This window comes from Schistocerca cancellata, chromosome 8 (genome assembly GCF_023864275.1).
Source record: "Schistocerca cancellata isolate TAMUIC-IGC-003103 chromosome 8, iqSchCanc2.1, whole genome shotgun sequence".
NCBI classification, from domain to species: Eukaryota; Metazoa; Arthropoda; class Insecta; order Orthoptera; family Acrididae; genus Schistocerca; species Schistocerca cancellata.
In genome coordinates this window covers 63,132,833-63,155,515 of record NC_064633.1, presented here as the reverse complement: position 1 = coordinate 63,155,515, position 22,683 = coordinate 63,132,833, and the positions used below count along the sequence as shown (strand labels likewise).

At 39.2% G+C, this 22,683-nt stretch overlaps 1 protein-coding gene across 2 annotated transcripts in view; it reads right to left on the bottom strand.

Annotated features, from left to right (window-relative positions):
• Positions 1-22,683, bottom strand: part of LOC126095240 (tRNA modification GTPase GTPBP3, mitochondrial) — a 153,268-nt gene that overhangs the window by 73,708 nt on the left and 56,877 nt on the right. For both annotated transcript variants that reach the window (XM_049909991.1, XM_049909992.1), the window contains exon 4: positions 20,925-21,205. In XM_049909991.1, the coding sequence (XP_049765948.1) occupies positions 20,925-21,205 (281 nt within the window). The remainder of the gene's footprint in view (positions 1-20,924; positions 21,206-22,683) is intronic.

Here is a 22,683-nt window from a genome sequence, read left to right as displayed (position 1 = left end):
CACAAAAACATTATTGCCACATTATATTACAACTGGAATTCATTATATCCTCGACAGACAATAATGGGCAACGGGCACTACATAAATAGTGTGTGGGTAATTTGAGAATTTGGGTCTGATGGGTGGAATGTTAGGGCAGTCCATGCAGTTGCAATGACCACGGTGGCCAGACAGACCAGGGGCCAGTGCATCTGCCTAGTAAACAGGAAACCTGGTTTCGTATCCCTGCCCGGCACAAATTTTCAACTTTCCTCCTTGATTTCAGTCAATGCCTGCTCGCAGCCAATGTCTGTAATTTCTTTGTGTCTTATTCTATAAGGGCTCCTGGATTAAAATGGAGTTAGTTCTTTGAGACATGTCTGAAAATATATAAATCAAAATCATAATAAGGAAATGAGATGCCTGATCTTACTATGGAAGTTATAACTATATTGAAGTCTGAGGGTATTTTGCCTGTCTCATACATCTTGCTCACCAGATGGTAGAGTTTTGTGGTCAGAAACAATTAGTGTCAGTTGTTCCCATAGCATACATGACAGTGGCTGCGGCAGCTCAGCTTTGGGTTCAATCCGTACTGCTCTCCCATGTCCAACTCATGTATTGCTCTCTCATTCAGTTTTAGGAAATGGAATGAAGAAAGCATTTGGTGAAACCATCTCTGATGGGTTTCTCAAATTTGTGTGTGCAGTGATCCAACTGGCTAAATTCAATTCTAATTAACTCAAAAATAGCACCACATATCAAATGTTTTTCTTATCCGTTATTTCTTAGCACAGCCTACCTTGGAACACCCTTATAAGCTTTTCAGACTGTTTCCAAGCACCCAGTATAAAAAAGCACTGCCTAAGAAATGATGCACACATATTCAGTCAGATCTTGATAAGATTTTAGGGTGGTGCAAAGATTGGCAACACATTTTAAATATTCCAAAATGTAAAATTTTGCATTTCACAAAATGAAGAAAATGTAATATTCTATGACTACAGTATCAATGAGTCATAATCAGAACCAGTAAGCTTGCACAAATACCTGATTATAAGAATTTGTGGGGGTATGAAATGGAATGGTCATATAGACTCAACCATAGATAATGCAAGTGGAAGATTTTGAGTCATTGATAGTATACCGCAAAAAATGCAGTGAGTGTGTAAAGGAGATTGCTTACAAATCATCCATGTGACACCTCCTAGAATATTACTCAAATGTGTAATAACCATATAAAATAGAACTTTCAGAGGATGTTGATTACATCCAAGTAAGACCAAAATGTACGGTCACATGTTTGTTTGGCCCTTACATGAGTAGAATGAAGAATTTCATGACAAAATGACATAGCCACTGGTAAACCTTTCGGCATGTGAGGTCTTGGTCCAAGAAATTCTTCTGTTCCTGACATTTCGGCCAGGACTGCACTAGACATCCTCAGAGGGGCTCCTCCACTGAGTCTTGCCGACTGAACGAAATGTCTGGAATAGAAGAATTTCTTGGACCACGACTTCACATCCCAAAATGTTTATCAGCAGCTACCTTGAAAGAGTGTCACTGAGATGCCTATTGTCATGAAGTGTGGCTGTAAAATAATGGGACTCTTGCTTTAAACATTTTATTTCAAAAATAAACACATTTAGTTATTGTCACAATCAATATTCTCCTCTCCCTTATCCCTACAACATTCCGTGCAAATTTCCTCCAAGGAACTCAGCATTCATTTGCTGGGTATGGGCTCGGTGACCCTGGATCCCTGAACTGGGGACTGGGAAGCACTTCCAGTCCTCTGTTACTATAAGCTCCAGGCATGCTTCAGTGACCACTGTACAGCACGGTGGAGGAATGTTGTGCGTTTCAGAGGATGAGGGCCTTGGCTTCACCGCTTGGACTGCAACCTCAACCTTAATGTGTGCTACAAACTGGTTAGGCAAATGGCTGTTGAGGTAGAACAGTCTCTAGCAGGCAACCTCTGGAGCACCTGCCACCCCCGCAGGCTTGTTCAGGCATGCAGGGCTCTGCCTGGGTCGATGTTTGTTTCCCTAGTGTCTCGTGGGATCCCTATGGAATGGTCTTGTCAAACAACTACTCCTGATAGGACGGGTACACTGCCAGGTAGTAACTACACCCACTCATCAAAGAGAGATCGGTTGGTCAGTTCTCCCAAGAAGAAGTCTGAGAACCATAGTAACAGGATATTAGTGTGCTGTAACACTATCATTGTAATCAAGAGAACAGGGGGAACCTTTGAGAAGGACTCCCCTTTCTATAGTCACGAGGCATTGGAGGGTATTGCTGTGTCCCTAAAAAGTGTCAAATGACTTCATATATGAGTCACAAGGCATTGGAGGGTATTGCTGTGTCCCTAAAAAGTGTCAAATGACATCATATATGAACATAGTAACTGTTCTCGAAAGAACAGATACCACTGATGACCGTGCAGCTTCTCTAGAATAAATGATAATTAATTGAAACCCTCAGCTGCCGACAGGTGTTGTTGATATACCTCGATGGGGATAGCTGAAAATATGTGGCCCGACCGGGACTCAAACCCTGGATCTCCTGCTTACATGGCAGATGCTCTATCCATATGAGCCACCAAGGACACAGATGAATAGCTCGACTGGAGGGACTTATCCCTTGCACGCTTCCTGTGAGACCCACATTCCCTACTGTCCACAATCTACATACGTAATGTACCTAATAGATATTTGCCCATCCACTCCTTACTCGCGCACACTAAGGTGACGATTCCCGTAAGAGTTCGGGCAACCTGTGCGCATTCTCACAGACGAAGGTCAATGGCTGGGTAGCCTTTAACTATATATATGAAGATAGTAACTGTTCTCTAAAGAACAGATACCATTAATGATCGTGCAGTTTCTCTAGAATAGATGATAATTAATATCAACAATACTTGTCAGCAGCTGAGGGTTTCCTATTGGAGGAACTGGAGAGCCGGGCACTGGCTAACCTTCCCCCTGACCTCCCGAGTAAATCACCACCTCTGTGGGAGAAAGACAAGACTAACCATCGTTAATCAGTGGCTCCCACAGCGACTTCTGCATTTAATTGGATACTGACTACATGTGGAAGAATTACAGTTTCTGGTCCAGGAGAAACTGTTCTGCATCTGCTTGCAGGAAACTCATTTTAAAGTCACTGACACACCTGCATTACTGAGTTATCACACCTACAGGAAGGATGATATTGCTGGAGACAGGGCTAAAAATGGGGTGGTTGTTTCCATTGATGACAAATGTTACTCCTCTCTTGTTCCTCTTACCGTGGCCATACAAGCAGCTGCCATGAAAGTTCTGGCACAGTGCATTCTTTATATCTCCCACCTCATGATCATTTAGATGCAGACACACTGACAAAACTCTTCTGGGCACTTCCACAACCATTCCTCCTTGTGGGGCACTTCAATGCACACAGTGTGTTGTGAGGTTCAGCTATCACTTGCTACAGGGGTCAAATTATCGAGTGACTCGTCCATTCTGAGAATATCTGCCTTTTGAACTCAAGTCATTCTTCGTCAGTTCCTACAGTTTCAGCAATCAGCTTCACGACAATTCGTTGCTCCTTTATTGCACTTATCATTTTTCCAGCAAAACAAAATGAGGGCCACAGCCACACTGATTTGTCTAGAGACACCAGAGGTGTCGCATTCAACTGAGAAGGCGTTAGGCTTCACAGCTGTTGGTCATTCATCTTTGGCACATGCACGCTTACTCTGTGACAGAGTCAGTTCCATTATTTTACAGTGTCATCTCGTATACTGTAACCCCCATATGTATCACTCTTGTAGTGGTCACAAAGACAAGATTACACTAATTACAGCACTCCATATGTGGGTGCAATGGGAAGAAGCCCTAATAAGTGGTATGAAGGCGAGTACATCCCTGTCATGTACTTTTCAATGGTTTGCAGTATGCATATGTAGACAGCATAAGGGTTCAGGGTTCAGCTGTGGTTGTGCATTAATACAATACAACATATTGTTCATTTGCTTTTGTTCTGTGCTTGTGTTTCTGTGGGTTCTCATCTTTTAGTAGGACAAATAAGAATCAGCAGGTGGCTCTGTCGGTGTACTCATTATACATAATATAAAGACTATGAAACAGCAAAAGAAATTACATTTAACACTTCACTTAATGAAAACAGGTGTATTTATTTTAATGGCAGGCATTTCTTCATTCTTTTTTTGCCCTTCTATCCCCCACTTTTCTCCTCAAAATATGAAATCAGCCAAAGTCGAGTATTTGAAAGCTAGATTAAAATTGTGTAAGAGAATGACTGGCAAATAGTTATCTTCAAGCGGTAAGTTTGGTATGTACAGGAAACTGTCCTGTCAGAACTATATTAAATGGTGGATTACTCCACATTTAAAGTAATGAATATAGGGATAACTTTCATAGTAAGATCAGGCATCTCATTGCCTTATTATAAAAACACAGTATATAAAAACACAGTATTATAAAAACACAGTAAATGAAGCAGGCAAAAAGGAATACAAACGTCTCAAAAATGAGATCGACAGGAAGTGCAAAATTGCTAAGCAGGGATGGCTAGAGGACAAATGTAAGGATGTAGAGGCTTATCTCACTAGTGGTAAGATAGATACTGCCTACAGGAAAATTAGAGAGACCTTTGGAGAAAAGAGAGGCATTTGTATGAATATCAAGAGCTCAGATGGAAACCCAGTTCTAAGCAAAGAAGGGAAAGCAGAAAGGTGGAAGGAGTATATAGAGGGTCTATACAAGGGCGATGTACTTGAGGACAATATTATGGAAATGGACGAGGATGTAGATGAAGATGAAATGGGAGATACGATACTGCGTGAAGAGTTTGACAGAGCACTGAAAGACCTGAGTCAAAACAAGGCCCCGGGAGTAGACAACATTCCATTAGAACTACTGACGGCCTTGGGAAAGCCAGTCCTGACAAAACTCTACCATCTGGTGAGCAAGATGTATGAGACAGGCAAAATACCCTCAGACTTCAAGAAGAATATAATAATTCCAATCCCAAAGAAAGCAGGTGTTGACAGATGTGAAAATTACCGAACTATCAGTTTAATAAGTCACAGCTGCGAAATACTAACGCGAATTCTTTACAGACGAATGGAAAAACTAGTAGAAGCCGACCTTGGGGAAGATCAGTTTGGATTCCGCAGAAATGTTGGAACACGTGAGGCAATACTGACTCTTAGAAAATAGATTAAGGCAAGGCAAACTTACATTTCTAGCATTTGTAGACTTAGAGAAAGCTTTTGACAGTGTTTACTGGAATACTCTCTTTCAAATTCTAAAGTTGGCAGGGGTAAAATACAGGGAGCAAAAGACTATTTACAATTGGTACAGAAACCAGATGGTAGTTATAAGAGTCGAGGGGCATGAAAGGGAAGCAGCGGTTGGGAAGGGAGTGACACAGGGTTGTAGCCTGTCCCCGATGTTATTCAATCTGTATATTGAGCAAGCAGTAAAGGAAACAAAAGAAAAATTCGAAGTAGGTATTAAAGTCGACGGAGAAGAAACAAAAACATTGAGGTTCGCCAATGACATTGTAATTCTGTCAGAGACAGCAAAGGACTTGGAAGAGCTGTTGAACGGAATGGACAGTGTCTTGAAAGGAGGATATAAGATGAACATCAACAAAAGCAAAACAAGGATAATGGAATGTAGTCGAATTAAGTCGGGTGATGCTGAGGGAATTAAATTAGGAAATGAGACACTTAAAGTAGTAAAGGAGTTTTACTATTTGGGGAGCAAAATAACTGACGATGGTTGATGTAGAGAGGATATAAAATGTAGACTGGCAATGGCAAGAAAAGCGTTTCTGAAGAAGAGAAATTTGTTAACATCGAGTATTGATTTTTGTGTCAGGAAGTCGTTTCTGAAAGTATTTGTATGGAGTGTAGCCATGTATGGAAGTGAAACATGGATGATAAATAGTTTGTACAAGAAGAGAATAGAATCTTTTGAAATGTGGTGCTACAGAAGAATGCTGAAGGTTAGATGGGTAGATCACATAACTAATGAGGAGGTATTGAATAGAATTGGGGAGAAGAGGAGTTTGTGGCACAACTTGACAAGAAGAAGGGACCGGTTGGTAGGACATGTTCTGAGGCATCAAGGGATCACAAATTTAGCATTGGAGGGTAGCTTGGAGGGTAAAAATCATAGAGGTAGACCAAGAGATGAATACACTAAGCAGATTCAGAAGGATGTAGGTTGCAGTAAGTACGGGGAGATGAAGAAGCTTGCACAGGATAGAGTAGCATGGAGAGCTGCATCAAACCAGTCTCAGGACTGAAGACAACAACAACAACAACAACAACAACAACAACAACCTCATATGATTGTACTTTTTATAATAAGCAAAGGTGTGCTACTGAGTCAAATGCTTTTCAGAAATCAAGAAATACTGTGTCTAATGACTGCCTTGATCTAAAACTTTCTGATGGTTCAAACCCGCATCCAGCCATTCTGATTTAAGTTTCCCATGATTTCCCTAAATTGCTTCAGGCAAATGCCAGGGTGAGATTATAGTTAGAAGAGAGGCTAACTCAGTCGCAAATTCAATATAGAGTCTGACAGGGATTCCATTAATATGGAGCTTTATTCAATTTTAACAATTTCAACTGTTTCTGAACACCACTGACACTAACACTTATTTCATTCATCTTTTCAGTGGCACAGAGATTAAATTGGGGCAATTCTCCTGTGATATTCCCTGTAAAGGATCATATGAAAACACAGTTAAGCATTTCAGCTTTGCTTTGCTACCCTCAATTTCAGTTCCTGTCTGATTGTATACTTGCATGATTGATTACAATTGTCACTGACTGATGCTGTAACAATACAATGGTACATATTTGTGTTTTGTGAGATACAAAAATTTACATTTCTGAGGATTTAAAGCAAGTTGTCTTTGCACCACTTTATAACATTATCAAGATCTAAATGAATCCTTGTGCAACATTTGTCAAACAGTACCTTATAATTTATCTCGACCGTACCAAATAATGTTTTGCCCAGAAGTAAAATAAAAAATGTATCAAGCAAATATTGTTTAGCTCCCAGCAGGACATTAACAAACATGACTGCCTCGCTTGTATCATTGTTCCTTATGACAATACGAACAACAGTAAACTTTCTTAAAAAGCAATTTGCATTCTTCATTCAGTAAACAGATTCCTAAGCTAAAGACCTTCTAAAAAACATGCCATGTATTCACATAAGCAAAACACTTAGCTTAATAAGAAACAGAAATGGCGATATTTAATAGCATTTTGTTGCACTGTAGTCCATTGTGGGCACATAAAGTGGGAGAGCATTCAATGGTGCTCAAAGTGCTAACCACAGATAATGATACACTTGGCCAGATGTTGGATGAAAGAGCTAATCACTGCTTTCAGTGCTGTGTGCTGAAATGAACTGCACATATTACATTCCTATGGGTTCTCTGGAGTTGTTGGAATATTGCGATAGACAATGTCTTTCACAAATTTTCAAAGAAAAAAGTCCAGAAGAGTTTAAGTTACAAGACTGAGCAGGTCAATGCATTATTCCTCCACGACCAATCCATCTGTCAGGAGACTTTTGGCTCAGAATGCAACGTGAACACAAGGCATTGTGTTCATACGATATAAGCATTCTGGTTCTTAGTGACACTTCAAGCAGAAGATGAGGATGAATTGATGTCAGAAAGTTGGCATATGCCCTGCAGTTTAAGTTACCACTGTTGAAAGAAGGGCCAATAATTGTACCACCAAGCCTTCCACACCCGACTTTAACTGTCCACTGATGCTGATATTCCACTACAGAACTGTACACAATTCTTGAAATCATTTTCACGGAATTCTTGGTGCAAGTGTACATGATATGAATGGAAGTGGTAACATGTCAGAATGTAATGTACATTGACTTTAGGAATGCCAATCTCCTATTCAAGCTGTCATGAAAAAGTACATTTCCTAAAGCATCACAACAAGGCAGTAAAACATCCATTGAGAAGGTGGGTTCATGTCAGGATTTAACTCTCTGTAAAGTTCCTCTGCCTGAGTAGCGTTACACCTAGCTTCAACCACAATATGCACAAAGTAACAATGATGCAGTCTTTAATCAAGAACTGTTTTTACTGTACACAACATATAAGATGACATTATTGCAATTGCTGTTCTGCTAATTCACATTCACCATTTATGAGTAGCATTTATACTTACTCTTTGTTGGTGTACAAATGAATGAAGTTGACTGAATGATTGGCTTGTTCTTTCCCTGTGTTTGTTTACTGGCAACTCCAGCAAGTGGACACGATGTGATAGCCACGCACCTGCACTATGTACTAGTACAGAAGAGTCAGTCAGTTTTGTGTTACATTTTTAATAACGTCACATTTATGTGAACAGTATAGGTAATACAGTTTTGATAAGAGCAAGTGGATTATGGAATAAAACATATATGGAGCTATTTAAAAAGATGTACTGCTGTTCATACCTTTGTAAAACACGAAATTACATGGCAATCATGCTGAATAATGTCCATTTGCTACCCATGTTTTTGGTTTTGGCTTATGGACAAAGCAGTATTTGGGGTGGACAACATATAAAGAACACACGTTATATAATTGCAGCATCTGCGAAAAATCTGAGGTTGCTATTAACATTGACTGCAAGGTAATTAATATTCGACACCTGAATATATTCAATGCCTGAAGTTACTTGTACATCTGTCAATGACTCTTCATCCTTGATTACCGTATTTACTCAAATCTAAGCCGCACTTTTTTTCCGGTTTTTGTAATCCAAAAAACCGCCTGCGGCTTAGAATCGAGTGCAAAGCAAGCGGAAGTTCTGAAAAATGTTGATAGGTGCTGCCACAACTAACTTCTGCCGTCAAATATATGTAGCGCTACACAGGCATCCTTTGTAGGCACAAAGATAAATACTGGTGCCAAAACCTCTGCGTCAGTAAATAAAATTAAAAAAAAAAATAAATAAATTGGAAGACGAGCATTTTTCTCCGCCCGAGTTTCGACCACTGCATTTTCATACATTATCCAACAAAGTAAATACAAATTCCGTATTGTTCATCTTCGAATTTTAATGTACTACGAAAATCCGACTGGTAATACTGGGATTTTTGTCAATATGGCCAACTCTACGTTCTGAATTTTTTCCTACCTGTGAGAAGAGATGGTTGCATTAGCAGGAACCTGATGAAATGTGAATCACATGCAGTATTCTCTTCACCACAAGAATAATATGAATATAAACATTTTGCCATGTATTCTTTCGTGTTTGCTTCTATCTCATTTAAATCCTGTCTGCCAAATAAACTACGCAACTAGAGTGAGACAACAGCAAACGCGGAAGAATATATGTATCGTGGCATGTTTATATTCGTATTACTCTTATGCCTAATAGTGATACAGTCCGAAATGAAGCACGGCAACTGACTAGATTTTTAAATCTAAGATGACTAATTTCTGTGCAGAATTTGATGTACTAAAGAAGCGGCCACAAAGATTTTCAAACGGAGAAAAATTTTCGCCAAACTCTCGTTCAGAACATGTTATATCATACGCAGTCTATTATTTGGTTCTTGTTGATCATTATCAAAGAAAGCAGCAGTGTAAGTAACAACAAATAGCAGTCTCTTGCCATTGTTTCGCTAATGTGACGATTCCTCTCTCTTTTTAATTGTAGGCGGCGGTAGCGCGCACAAAAGCAAGCCATGCCGCGAGCAGCGACAGGCCATAAACACGCACTATCAGAATGCGACAAACAATGCATGACACAGTATAGTAATGCATTTTCAGCTTAGAGTGACTGACATAAACACCTATAACATTGAAAACGGCACTTATCAGATCAAAGCAAAATAAGCAATCGATTCAAACCAGACGAAGCACGTGAAAAAGGAAGGGTATCCGTATAAATACGGACGGAGTGCCTGACGCATAGCAATGGCTACCAGGTAAAGCTTAACTGCTAAGCTTTCGACTCGAACTAAACTACTGTAGCTGTATCGTCATTCATTCGACCTAAATTGTGTCTCATATTACAATGGACCAACTTTGTTTCGATTTGGAGGTGCGGCCTAAAACTTTTCTCTCCCCTTGAATTTCGAGTTTCAAATTTCAGGTGCGGCTTAGATTTGGGAATTTTTTTTCCCCCTTATTTCGAGTCTCATATTTCAGGTGCGGCTTAGATTCGAGTGCGGCTTAGATTCGAGTAAATACGGTATATGTTCCATCCTCCCTACTGAGGAATTCTCACAATCCAGCGTAAATTTTATTTGATACTCCATGTGAACATACTTTCCTTGATAAGTGTTGATGTGGGACTGAGTCAGATTCTTTTTGGAAGTCAAGCAGTGTGGCATCTATTTGACTGCCTCAATTCATGGCTTTCAGCATGTCATGTAAGGGAAGGGCGAGATTTTGGAATCCATATCCACCATGTGAGTATATATTTCTCTATTCACAGCAATACATCTATTAATCTGATTGATGTTAATAGCCTATTGAAAGGAATCTTCCAATTTTTCTAAAAAAAAAAAATCATTGCCATACTGAAGTAGAACCACACAGCATCCACCTTTGCGGAATTCAATTTGTAAGTTTGCAGAGTCTTTTAATGTATCAACCATGTTTTTTTTATTTTTATTTTTTTGCACAAATAAAATGTAACATAATCTTTTGTACCTAAAAATATCTTGGTGTTTATTTTTTGCCAAATATTATTCATACTTACCTTTTTTTTTTTTTTTTTTTTTTTAGGAAATGTCTTGTCACCAGACACACCAGAATAATTCAGGCTCTCTTTGCTACGTCTGCAAAGAGTACACACTGTAAAGGCAGAGGAAGAAATCTTTGTACATCATAAAGAAGAACAAACCACAATAACACTGTGTTCTGGTGTAGTGAAAAGTGTTTTACTACATTATTTGTGGAAAATACTTGTTATAGTTATGTATGCATCACAACATCTCAGCGTGATGTGGAGAATGGAAGTGCTTGCCACATGAAAACATGACAAGCTACTTGTAGTAATTAACACAAAAGTGATCCAGAAAATTCATGCACACCAAATGTAAAGAATAAACAAAAATGAAAACCCACTGATGATGGCACAGTGGTGCTGAAACATGTTTGGGTACTAAGAAAAACGGTGTTTTGTATAACTGGCGGACCTCACATCCAAAACATTTTAGCTGCAAACGCTGCCAAAACAAGGAGCTGCAAATCAAAAAGATGGATATATCATAAAGAAGGCTTACAAGCATTTATTTATAATGGAACATGGAGACCAGGACAAGGACTGGGCACCACATACGTGTTGAGCGAGTTGTTATGTGAAACTAATAAGTTGGTGGAAGGGTAAAAATTCCACACTGTCTGCAGCACCCATGTCTTCGAGGAAGCAAAAAGATCAAGTAGCAGACTATTACTTTTGTCTCACAAAAGTTGTAGGCTTTACAAGCAGAAAGTTAAAGATACATAGTTTACCCAAATTTGCTTTCTGCAATCAGACCAGTGCCACACACTGACAGTGATCCAGTGCCTTCAAGACCACATTTTGGACACAGATAGTGAAGAAGAAAGTGTTAGTAATGATTTGCCTCCTCTCCTGAAAGAAGTGATCCAACATATCAGGCAACAAGTTATCGAGATATGTGCATCTTAATTCAGGCATATCTGAATGACCTAGTCTGAGAGTTGGGTCTAAGCAAACAAAAGGCAGAAGTGCCAGGACCTAGGTTAAAAGAATGTAATCTTCTAAGACAAGATACAAATGTAACTTCTTATAGTAATAGAGAATGTACTTTCCTTTCTTTCTTTTTTTTTTTCAAATATTCCGTAATGATGTATGTGACATAATCAGAACTCTGGACTTTAAATACAATGCACAGGACTGGAGACCCTGTGCAGATGCCCCCAAAACTAGGTTAAAAGCTGTTCTACTTCACAATGGGAAGGTAATTCCTTTCATTCCAAATGCATATGCTAATATGGCTAAAGAGTCATATGAAATTTTGGAATACATACTCATATGTTTGAAATACATTGAACATAAGTGGAAAATACATCATGACCTCAAAATAATAGCCATGATATTAGGTATGTAGCAAAGCTACACCAAATATGGCTGTTTCATATGTGAGTGGGATAGTTGAGACATGGATTCCCATTATATGAAAAAAAACATGGACTTTACAAAAATGGAAACTGCGAGAAAAAAATTTTTGTAGAAGAAACTGGTAGGTAGTGAAGATGTACTTCTTCCTCTGCTCCATATCCAACTAGGCTTAACAAAACAATTTGTTAAGGGAATGGATAAAAGTGGAAGAGGATTTGTGTACCTCTCACATAAATTTCCTTGTCTTACACCAGCAAAGATAAAGGAAGATGCATGTGTTTTGGCCCCAACATTAGACAGATTTAGTAAGGCCCAAATTTGAGGAAATTCTGATGACAGAAGAAAAACAAGCATGGATATGTTTTAAGCATGTCACAAACAATGTTCTGTAAAAATGAAGAGCCCGTAACTACAAAGAATTGGTAAATGAGATGCTTGTTGCATACCAAAAATTGGGATGCAACATATCCCTCAAAGTACCAGAACTTCAAGCGCTGATAGAAAGCACCGAAGTTGAAATTGTTATAGGTACGGAAAGCTGGCTGAAGCTAGAGATAAATTCTGCCAAAATGTTTACAAAGGCACAGACGGTGTGTGGAAAGGATAGATTGCGTGCAACCAGTGGTGGCATGTTTGTCACTGTTAGTAGTAGTTTATCCTGTAGGGAAGTAGAAATGGATAGTTCCTGTGAATTATTATGGGTGGAGGTTATACTCAACAACTGAGCTAGGTTAATAATTGGCTCCTTTTACTGACCACCCGACTCAGCAGCATTAGTGGCAGAACAACTGAGAGAAAATCTGGAATACATGTCACATAAATTTCCTCAGCATGTTATAGTCTTAAGTGGAGATTTCAATTTACCAGATACAGACTGGGACACTCAGATGTTTAGGATGGGTGGTAGGGACAGAGCATCGAGTGACGTTATACTTAGTGCACTATCCAAAAATTACCTTGAGCAATCAAACAGAGAACCGACTCATGGAGATAACATCTTGGACCTACTGATAACAAACAGACCTGAACTTTTCGACTCTGTAAGCGCAGAACAGGGAATCAGTGATCATTAGGCCGTTGCAGCATCCCTGAATATGGAAAAAATAGGAATATAAAAAAAGGGAGGAAGGTTTATCTGTTCAGCAAGAGTAATAGGAGGCAGATTTCAGACTACCTAACAGATCAAAACAAAAATTTCTGTTCCGATACTGACAATGTTGAGCGTTTATGCAAAAACTTCAAGGCAATTGTAAAAAGCATTTTAGACAGGTACATGCCGAGTAAAACTGTGAGGGACAGGAAAAACCCAGCGTGGTTCAACAACAAAGTTAGGAAACTACTGCTAAAGCAAAGAGAGCTTCACTGCAAATTTAAACGCAGCCAAAACCTCTCAGACAAACAGAAGCCAAACAATGTCAAAGTTAGCTTAAGGAGGGCTATGCGTGAAGCGTTCAGTGAATTCGAAAGTAAAATTCTACGTACCGACTTGGCAGAAAATCCTGGGAAGTTCTGGTCTTACGTTAAATCAGTAAGCGGGTCAAAACAGCATATCCAGACACTCTGGGTTGATAATGGCATTGAAGCAGAGGATGACACGCATAAAGCTGGAATACTAAACACCTTTTTCCAAAGCTGTTTCACAGCGGAAGACCACACTGCTGTTCCTTCTCTAAATCCTCGCATGAACGAAAAAATGGCTGATATCGAAATAAGTGTCCAAGGAATAGAAAAGCAACTTAAATCACTCAACAGAGGAAAGTCCACTGGACCTGATGGCATACCAATTCGATTTTGCACATAGTATGCGAAAGAACTTGCCCCCCTTCTAACAGCCATGTACCGCAAGTCTCTAGAGGAACGAAAGGTTCCAAATGATTGGAAAAGAGCACAGGTAGTTCCAGTTTTCAAGAAGGGTCGTCAAGCAGATGCGCAAAACTATAGGCCTATTCTCTGACATCGATCTGTCGTAGAATTTTAGAACACGTTTTTTGCTCGTGTATCATGTCATTTCTGGAAACCCAGGATCTACTCTGTAGGAATCAATATGAATTCCAGAAACATTGATCATGTAAGACCCAACTCGCTTTATTTGTTCACGAGACCTAGAAAATATTATATACAGGCTCCCAGGTAGATGCCATTTTCCTTGACTTTCGGAAGGCGTTCGATACAGTTCCGCACTGTCGCCTGATAAACAAAGTAGGAGCCTATGGAATATCAGACCAGCTATGTGGTTGGATTGAAGAGTTTTTAGCAAACAGAACACAGAACGTTGTTCTCAATGGAGAGACTTCTACAGACATTAAAGTAACCTCTCGCATGCCACAGGGGAGTGTTATGGGACCATTGCTTTTTACAATATATATAAATGACCTAGTAGATAGTATTGGAAGTTCCATGCGGCTTTTCGCGGATGATGCTGTAGTATACGGAGAAGTTGCAGCATTAGAAAATTGCAGTGAAATGCAGGAAGATCTGCAGCGGATAGGCACTTGGTGCAGGGAGTGGCAAATGGCCCTTAACATAGACAAATCTAATGTATTGCGAATACATAGAAAGAAGGATCCTTTATTGTATGATTATATGATAGCAGAATAACACTGGTAGCAGTTACTTCTGTAAAATATTTGGGAGTATGCGTACGGAATGATTTGAAGTGGAATGATCACATAAAATTAATTGTTGGTAAGGCGGGTGCCAGGTTGAGATTCATTGGGAGAGTCCTTACAAAATGTAGTCCATCAACAAAGGAGGTGGCTTGCAAAACACTTGTTCGACCTATACTTGAGTATTGCTCATCAGTGTGGGATCTGTAGCAGGTCGGGCTGACAGAGGAGATAGAGATGATCCAAAAAAGAGCGGCGCATTGCATCATAGAGTTATTTGGTAAGCGTGATACCGTTACGGAGATGTTTAGCAAACTCAAGTGGCAGACTCTGCAAGAGAGGCGCTCTGCATCGCGGTGTAGCTTGCTGTCCAGGTTTCGAGAGGGTGTGTTTCTGGATGAGGTATCGAATATATTGCTTCCCCCTACTTATACCTCCCGAGGAGATCACGAATGTAAAATTAGAGAGATTCGAGCATGCATGGAGGCTATCCAGCAGTCGTTCTTCCAGCGAACCATACGCGACTGGAACAGGAAAAGGCTGTAATGACAGTGGCACGTAAGGTGCCCTCCGCCACACACCGTTGGGTGGCTTGTGGAGTATAAATGTAGAGTTACATGTAGATGTAAGTGCATTTGAAGAAATCCTGGTGACAGAAGAAAAACAAGCATGGATATGTTTTAAGCATGTCACAAATAATGTTCTGTAAAAATGAAGAGCACATAACTACAAAGAATTGGTAAATGAGATGCTTGTTGCATACCAAAAATTGGGATGCAACATATCCCTCAAAGTGCATTTCATGTATTCTCATTTGGATCAGTTCTCATAAAGATGCAATGACATGTCTGATGAACATTGAGAAACATTCCATAAGGACATCAGGACGTAAGTATGAAGCAAAACTGATACATACCATGATGGCTGATTGCTACTGGAATACAATTCGAGATTGCAAGGACATTCATCATAAAAGGAATGAATAAAAGTAAAAATGATGTAATGTATAAAGTATAGTGGTGGGAAATACATATTTTTAGATTATGTTTTTAATTTTTTATGCTCTATGTATAACAGTCCTCCTCAGGGAACACTGCCTTAACACTGTGCTGGCGAGGAGGTTTGTGTGCTCTGGATCCGGAGGACTATGCTGGCAGTAGCTTAGCACCAGTAGGGTCACCCAAGCTGGACAGGCCAAAGGGGAGGAGCCAGACATGTGTACCACAATGGCCTATCGCTCCCCCTTTCCTATCTCAAAACTGTCCTAGCAACTGTACCCCACAAGGGCGGCTACAGACAGCATCTGACTCACAGTAAATGGCTGATTTTAGGCTGGGCAACCTACTGCCTATGTGGAAAGTAACGGGAAACTACCACCTTACATTCGCAAGCAGTACATGGTATGTCTCTATGTGGAAGATTCCGGACTTAAAACTTCTGCTCATTTGGATCTCCGGGAGGGGAACACATTAAGAGTAGACATATTTGAAAGGAAGAAAGGGACAATGAAGGAAGGAAAGATAAGGACTGGAACATGGAATGTGAGGACACTACTGTACGCAGGAAAACTAGAGAATGCAAAACAGCATATGAAAAGGAACAGATCAGATGCCCTTGGTTTGTGTGAAATGAGATGGGGAGGGAATGGGGAGATAGAAAGTGGAGATTATATGCTCTTTTACTCAGGGTAAATCAAGAGTGGTGAAAACGGAGTAGGAATAATGATAGGGCAAAAGCTGAAAAATAAGGTACTGAAGGTACACTATATTGATGGAAGACTGATGAGAAGTTAAAATGATTTGGTGTTAATACAGGTGTATATGCCAACCAGTCAGCACAGAGATGAGGAAATGGAAGAATATTATGAGAAAATACAAGAACTCATTGAAAAAGAAAATAGAAATGCCTGCATCATCATGGGGGCTGGAATGCAGTGGTGGGTGAAGGAAGAGATGAAGATTCAGTAGGAAAATTTGTATTAGGAATAATGAGAGAGGTGAATGACTAATTAGTTTCTGTAAAGAAAATTTATGAGCAGTGGGTAACACATTACTTGAACACCACAGAAGGAGACATTACACGTAGATATCAAATTTGAATAGGGAAAGATATCAGTTGGACAACATCGTGATACAAAAAAGGTTTAGGAACTGTTTGAAGAATGCCAAAGCTTATCCAGGAGTGGATACAAGTTCAGACCACAACCTAGTAGTGGAGGGAAATACAAGTGAAGTTGAAAAAAGTCTGGAGAAGTAAAGCAAAAGAAAGACTAAACACAGAAAGACTCAAAGAAGTAAGAAAGGCATCAGATTTGGTAAACAGATTTATGGAAAAATGGAAAAAGAGATAGTGTTGATGAAACTATTAATGACAAATGGATAAAGTGAGGGAAGGGCTCATGGACTCTGCCAAAGAAGTACTAGAAATTAGAGTATCCCAAAGTACCAGGAAAGAATGGATACCAGAAAACATATTGAAAAAGATGGACGAGCAGAGGAACTGGAAAAATGTGGAAACTGAAGAAGACAAAAAGAGGTACAGGAAACTGAGTAATGAATTAAGAAGATAAACTGTAGAAGCAAGGGAAAAATGGATGAAACAGAAATGCAACGAAACAGAGAAAATGGAGAAAGAGGGAAAGTATGAAATGATGTATAGACTGGCTAGTGAGATGGTTGTTGAACGTAAAAGAGGAATAACATGGAAATAGAAAGAGTGGATGGTACTTTAGCAGAAGAACCACATGAGGCTTTGAACAGATGGCAAGAATATATTGAATGTCTGTAAAAGGGGGATGAAATACAAAGCAAAATTAAGATTAAAGAGGAGCAATATGTGCCAGGAGATGGAAATGGATTCATCAACTTGGAAGCAGAAGTAGAAAAGGCACTGACAGAGATGAAGAATAGGAAGTTATGTGGAATTGATGATTTGCCAGCAGAACTGTTGAGAAGCATGGGAAACAAGGCAAGAAAAGAAATTGTCTACCTCTGGAATGAGATATATGACAAAGGGGAATGGCCTGAGGACTTATTTGCAACAGTTATGATACCAATAGAGAAAAAGAGAAACACTAAAAAATCTGAAGAGTATAGGACCATCAGTTTAATTTCTCATGCAGCTAAAGTGTTGCTGAGAGTTTTGAATAGAAGGCTATATGGCAAGCTGGATACAGGGATTGAAGAGGAGCAGCAGTTCGGATTTAGTAGAGGAAAAGGAACAAGAGATGCTATTGGCCTGTTAAGAACTATAAGGGAAAGACATGCGGAAAAAAAGTAGAGAAATCTTTGCAGTTTTTAAAGCTTTAGCAAAGGCTTTTGACAGAGTTCAGCGGACCAAGCTGATGGATATGTTGAAGAGGATAGGAGCATATTGGAAAGAGAGACAACTGATACAGAATCTATATTTACACAAGAAAGTAAGGATAAGGATTGGGAATAAAATGTCAGAAGGAAGTAGCACTGGATGAGGTGTTAGACAAGGTTGTTGCCTTTCCCCACTGTTGTTTAATGCATACCTTGAAGAGATTATCGCAAAAGGCTTTAATGAGAAAAGAGGAATATATATTGGTGGAAAAAGATTAGAATGTGTAAGATTTGCTGATGACATGGTGTTAGTGGAAGAAAGTGAGCAGACAGTGAATAATATGCTGAAAGATCTGAATGAAGCTTTTGTGGAATATTGGATGCAAATAATCACAGCAAAAACAAAGAGTACAGTCATCAGTACAAGATGCACACTGTCCAATATTAAAATAGGACAAGCTACCATTAGCTAGGTAAGTGCATTTAAATATCTTGGAAGCACAATAACTGAGGACTTGAGATGTCACCAGGAGGTGAAAACTCAAATTGCCATAGTGAAGAAGGGATTCAACAGAAAGAGGAGACTGTTATGTGGCAAATTACATAAAGGTCTATGGAAAAGGCTTGGCAAATGTTTTATCTGGAGTGTGGCACTATATGGGGCAGAAACATGGATGCTGAGATGAGAGAGTGAAAAAAGGTTAAAAGCATTTGAGATGTGGATGTGGGGGAGAATGGAGAGGATATGCTGGATGGAAAGAGTGAGTAATGAAAGAGTATTGGATTGGTTGGTGTGAGAGAAGATGTCTGCTGAAGGTTATAAGAGAAAGGAAAAAGAACAGGTTGAGACATTCATTGAGAAGGGAGTGCTTGCTAGCAGTTGCTTTGGAAGGGCTGGTTTGTGGGAGAAGACTGAAAGGAAGAAGGAGATACATGATGATAGATGACATAAAGGGAAGAGGAAATTACACAGACCTGAAGAGGATGGCAGAAGACCGGACAGCCTGGAGAACTACCATGTGAAAACCTGCCTTTTGGCAGAACACTAATGATGATGTATAACAGTGAATGTACTGAGTAGTTCTTTTATTGGTTGAAATATATCTTCAGCAAAGTTTAGAAACACTAGAGTTTAATGCTTTTTTATGCAGTAAACAAAAGGTAAAGAAGCTAAAATAGTAATTACTCAAAACTGTGCCTGATAGAAAAAAAATCTAAAAACGGATTTGAATTCAGCTAGCACTGATTTGCATAATAATCACAACTCATATCCGCAGAAAAAAATTTTTAATACTGTAATCTAAGATAGGTCTCTCAGACAAAAAATTGTGCCCAGTTATTGGAAGAAAGCACAGGTAACATGTGTCTACAAGAACAATAATACAAGTGATCCACAAAATTACCATCCAGTATCCTCAACATCAACTTATTGTAGAATCTTAGAACACAACCAGGTATCTCAAAAAGAATGACCTCCTCCATGCCAACCAGCTTGGATTCCAAAAACATAAATCATGTGAAACCCAACTCACACTTTTCTCAATGACATACTGGCAGTTTTGGATCAAAGCATTCACGTAGATTCAGTATTCCTTGAGTTCTGAAAAGCATTTGACTCAGTACCACACCTACACTTATTATCAAAAGTATGATTATATGGTGTATCAAGTGACATTTGTGATTGGACTGAGGACTTTTTGAAAGGGAGGACACAGCATGTTATCTTGGATGGAGGGTCACTGTCACATGTAAAAGTAAGTTTGGGCACATCCTGGAGAAGTGTGTTGGGACCTTTGTTGTTCATGTTGAATATTAATGGCCTTGTGGACAGCATAAATTAATAACAGTAACCTAAGACATTTTGCAGATGATGCGATACTGCATAATTATTCAGTCAGATCTTAATAATATTTTAAACTGGTGCACAGATTGGGAACTTGGTTTAAATGTTTAGAAATGTAAAATAATGCACTTCACCAAATGGAAAAAGAAGTATGCTGTGACTACAGTATCAAAGAGTCACAGTTGGAATCAGCTAACTCATATAAATGCCTAGGGGTAACATTTTGCAGGGATATGAAATGGGACGATCACACAGGCTCAGTTGTGGGTAAAGCAGGTGGTAGACTTCAGTTTATTGGTGAAATCCTGGGAAAGTGTAATCAGTCTACAAAGGTGATTGCTTACAAATCACTCATGCAACCCATTCTAGTACGTTACTCAAGTGTATGGAACCTGTACCAAACAGGACTAATCTGGGATATTGAACATATAATGAGAAGGGCAGCACGAATGGTCACAGGTTTGTTTGACACATGGGAGAGAGTCACAGAGATACTGAATAAACTGAACTGGCAGACTCTTGAAGATAGACATAAACTATGCCATGCTTGTTTTTCTTTTGTCTTCAGGGTTTCTTTAAAATTTGGATCTTACTGAATTTGTCTAATCTGGGGGCCAAGGCACACACCATTTTTGCAGGTGTAAGATGAAAACATTTATTTGAGAGGTAGAGGTACACAAATCGTCCTCCACTTTTATCCATTACCTTAACAAATTGCTTCTTTAAGCCTAGCTTGATGTGAAGCAGACGAAGAAGCACATCTTCACTAGGGATTTCAGTTTTGTGTCATCTATTATATCCCCTGAACTTATTAACTTGCTGGAGTGAAGGAACATTACATAGTCACCAAGAGTGTACCCAGAACTGGTAAGGTTTACAACTGAAAATGTTTCATTGGAATTCTGGAATTATTTTTGTTGTGAAGGTAATGCATATGCCCTGAGGTTTCATGGAATTACATGGCAAGTTTTTCAGGACATTTCTGCTAGCATTGGCTAATGGGAAAAGCTTTTGATGTCTGACACAAGACAAACCTGAATACTGTCACGCAGCTGGTGCAGAGAAAGTTCGGCAGCATAAAACACATCTCCTCCTATATCTTCAGATTCATCAAAGTCAATATGAGCTTCAACATGTGCCAAGTTACGAAGCAGCTCCTTGCGCCATTCACCATACAATTTTGCCAGCGCTCCCTCAGCTTGCCTGATTGCCTGTCGCCTTTGTGCTTCAGTTTCTGCATGTATCAAATCAGCTAGGCCTTCTACTTCTGTCAGATCAAGCTTACCAGCATGAAAAGCACGTTTTGTGAATTCACCTGCAATTTGAAATAATGTAATAACAATTATAATAGTGATAGCAATATCATAGTTTTCAGACTTAGCAAATGGGGTGTTTATCTTCTTGTGTGTGTGTGTGTGTGTGTGTGTGTGTGTGTGTGTGTGTGTGTGTGTCAGATATGTTGTAGGAACATGAATTGACTTTCATGTAAACTATTTATTACTCTCAAAGTTAAAAAGTGTAATAATGAAGAACACAAAAAAACAGTACAATGCTACTTGTATCTTCTCTGTTAACATGAAAAAGTACTGTACATTACTCACGTTGTTCTCTGGTGCATCACTTGCTTAGCAGTAGGAACACCTTTATATTCCCCCCCCCCCCCCCCCCCTTAATCCCACATTTGGCTCTCCTGATGGTCATCCAACTTGAATGATGAGTGGTCACTTGGCCAGTGTTGCATATATTCATCACATGTCACTGTAGTCCTGGACCCTTGTAGTATCACTTACTTTACTTTCATACTTGGTACTGGACAAGATTCTTGATCTTCAGTTTTCACATTCGTGGACTTTGTCTTTGTTACAGTGTATTTAGTCACTAAGCCTTCATCATGTTCCTTTTTTTCATCACCAGCAGAGTTTTCAGTGTCTATTTCTAGTTTGTCCGCTTTACAGACAGGTGTGAGGTGAGTTTGCTGGCAGTAACTCCCTTCTCGTTTATCAAAACTTCAGTTTGGTCTACAACTACAGTTTTTAAATTCCTAGTGTATCTAGAAACAACAAAATATCTGTTTCAGTTTTCATATCATCAATCTTAATAGTAGTCATAAAATATACTTGTGGAAAGAGAAAGTTTCTCCCAAATACTGTCAAGATTGCATTCATTGTTTCCTAAACATCCTGACATAACAAACTGACTGTCCCAGTCAATTAGCACCTGCTTCTCTCAGAGACTTATTTGGATATTTTTAAATTTACAATTGTTAATACTTCCCTTAACAGCATTTCCGTTCATTATTGCCTTTTGACTATTCTTCTCATTTGTGCATTCAGATGAGATTTGGACAAAGTCATTGCAAATGAACTGTCTGTTTCTTTCTCTCACAGTTGCTGTCACTTGATCTGCGACTGCTGATGCTACAGCTGAAATACTTTCTGTTTGGATTTTACGCAGCACTTTCTTAAACTCTTTCACATCTACAGCACCATAAATCTGAAGTTTTGTGCCTGAATCATATTCTATCCAGTCAATCACAGACAGGAATAGTGAGTCATAATTAATATCTGCACAACAGACATCAATTTCATCATGGGGAAATATTCTTGCAGAGACTCTTCCCATTTCTTCTTTTGCTAAGACAACTGTTTGTAGATCTCTGCAGTATCTGGCTTCATGTCAAATCCTTCTTGCACAGCTCTCTTCAGTGTAGCCCATGATGTAAGACTCCTCTCGTACAAAATGAAAAAGTTTTGTCAAAACCCCAATGAATTTTTTTTACAAAAACAAAGCATT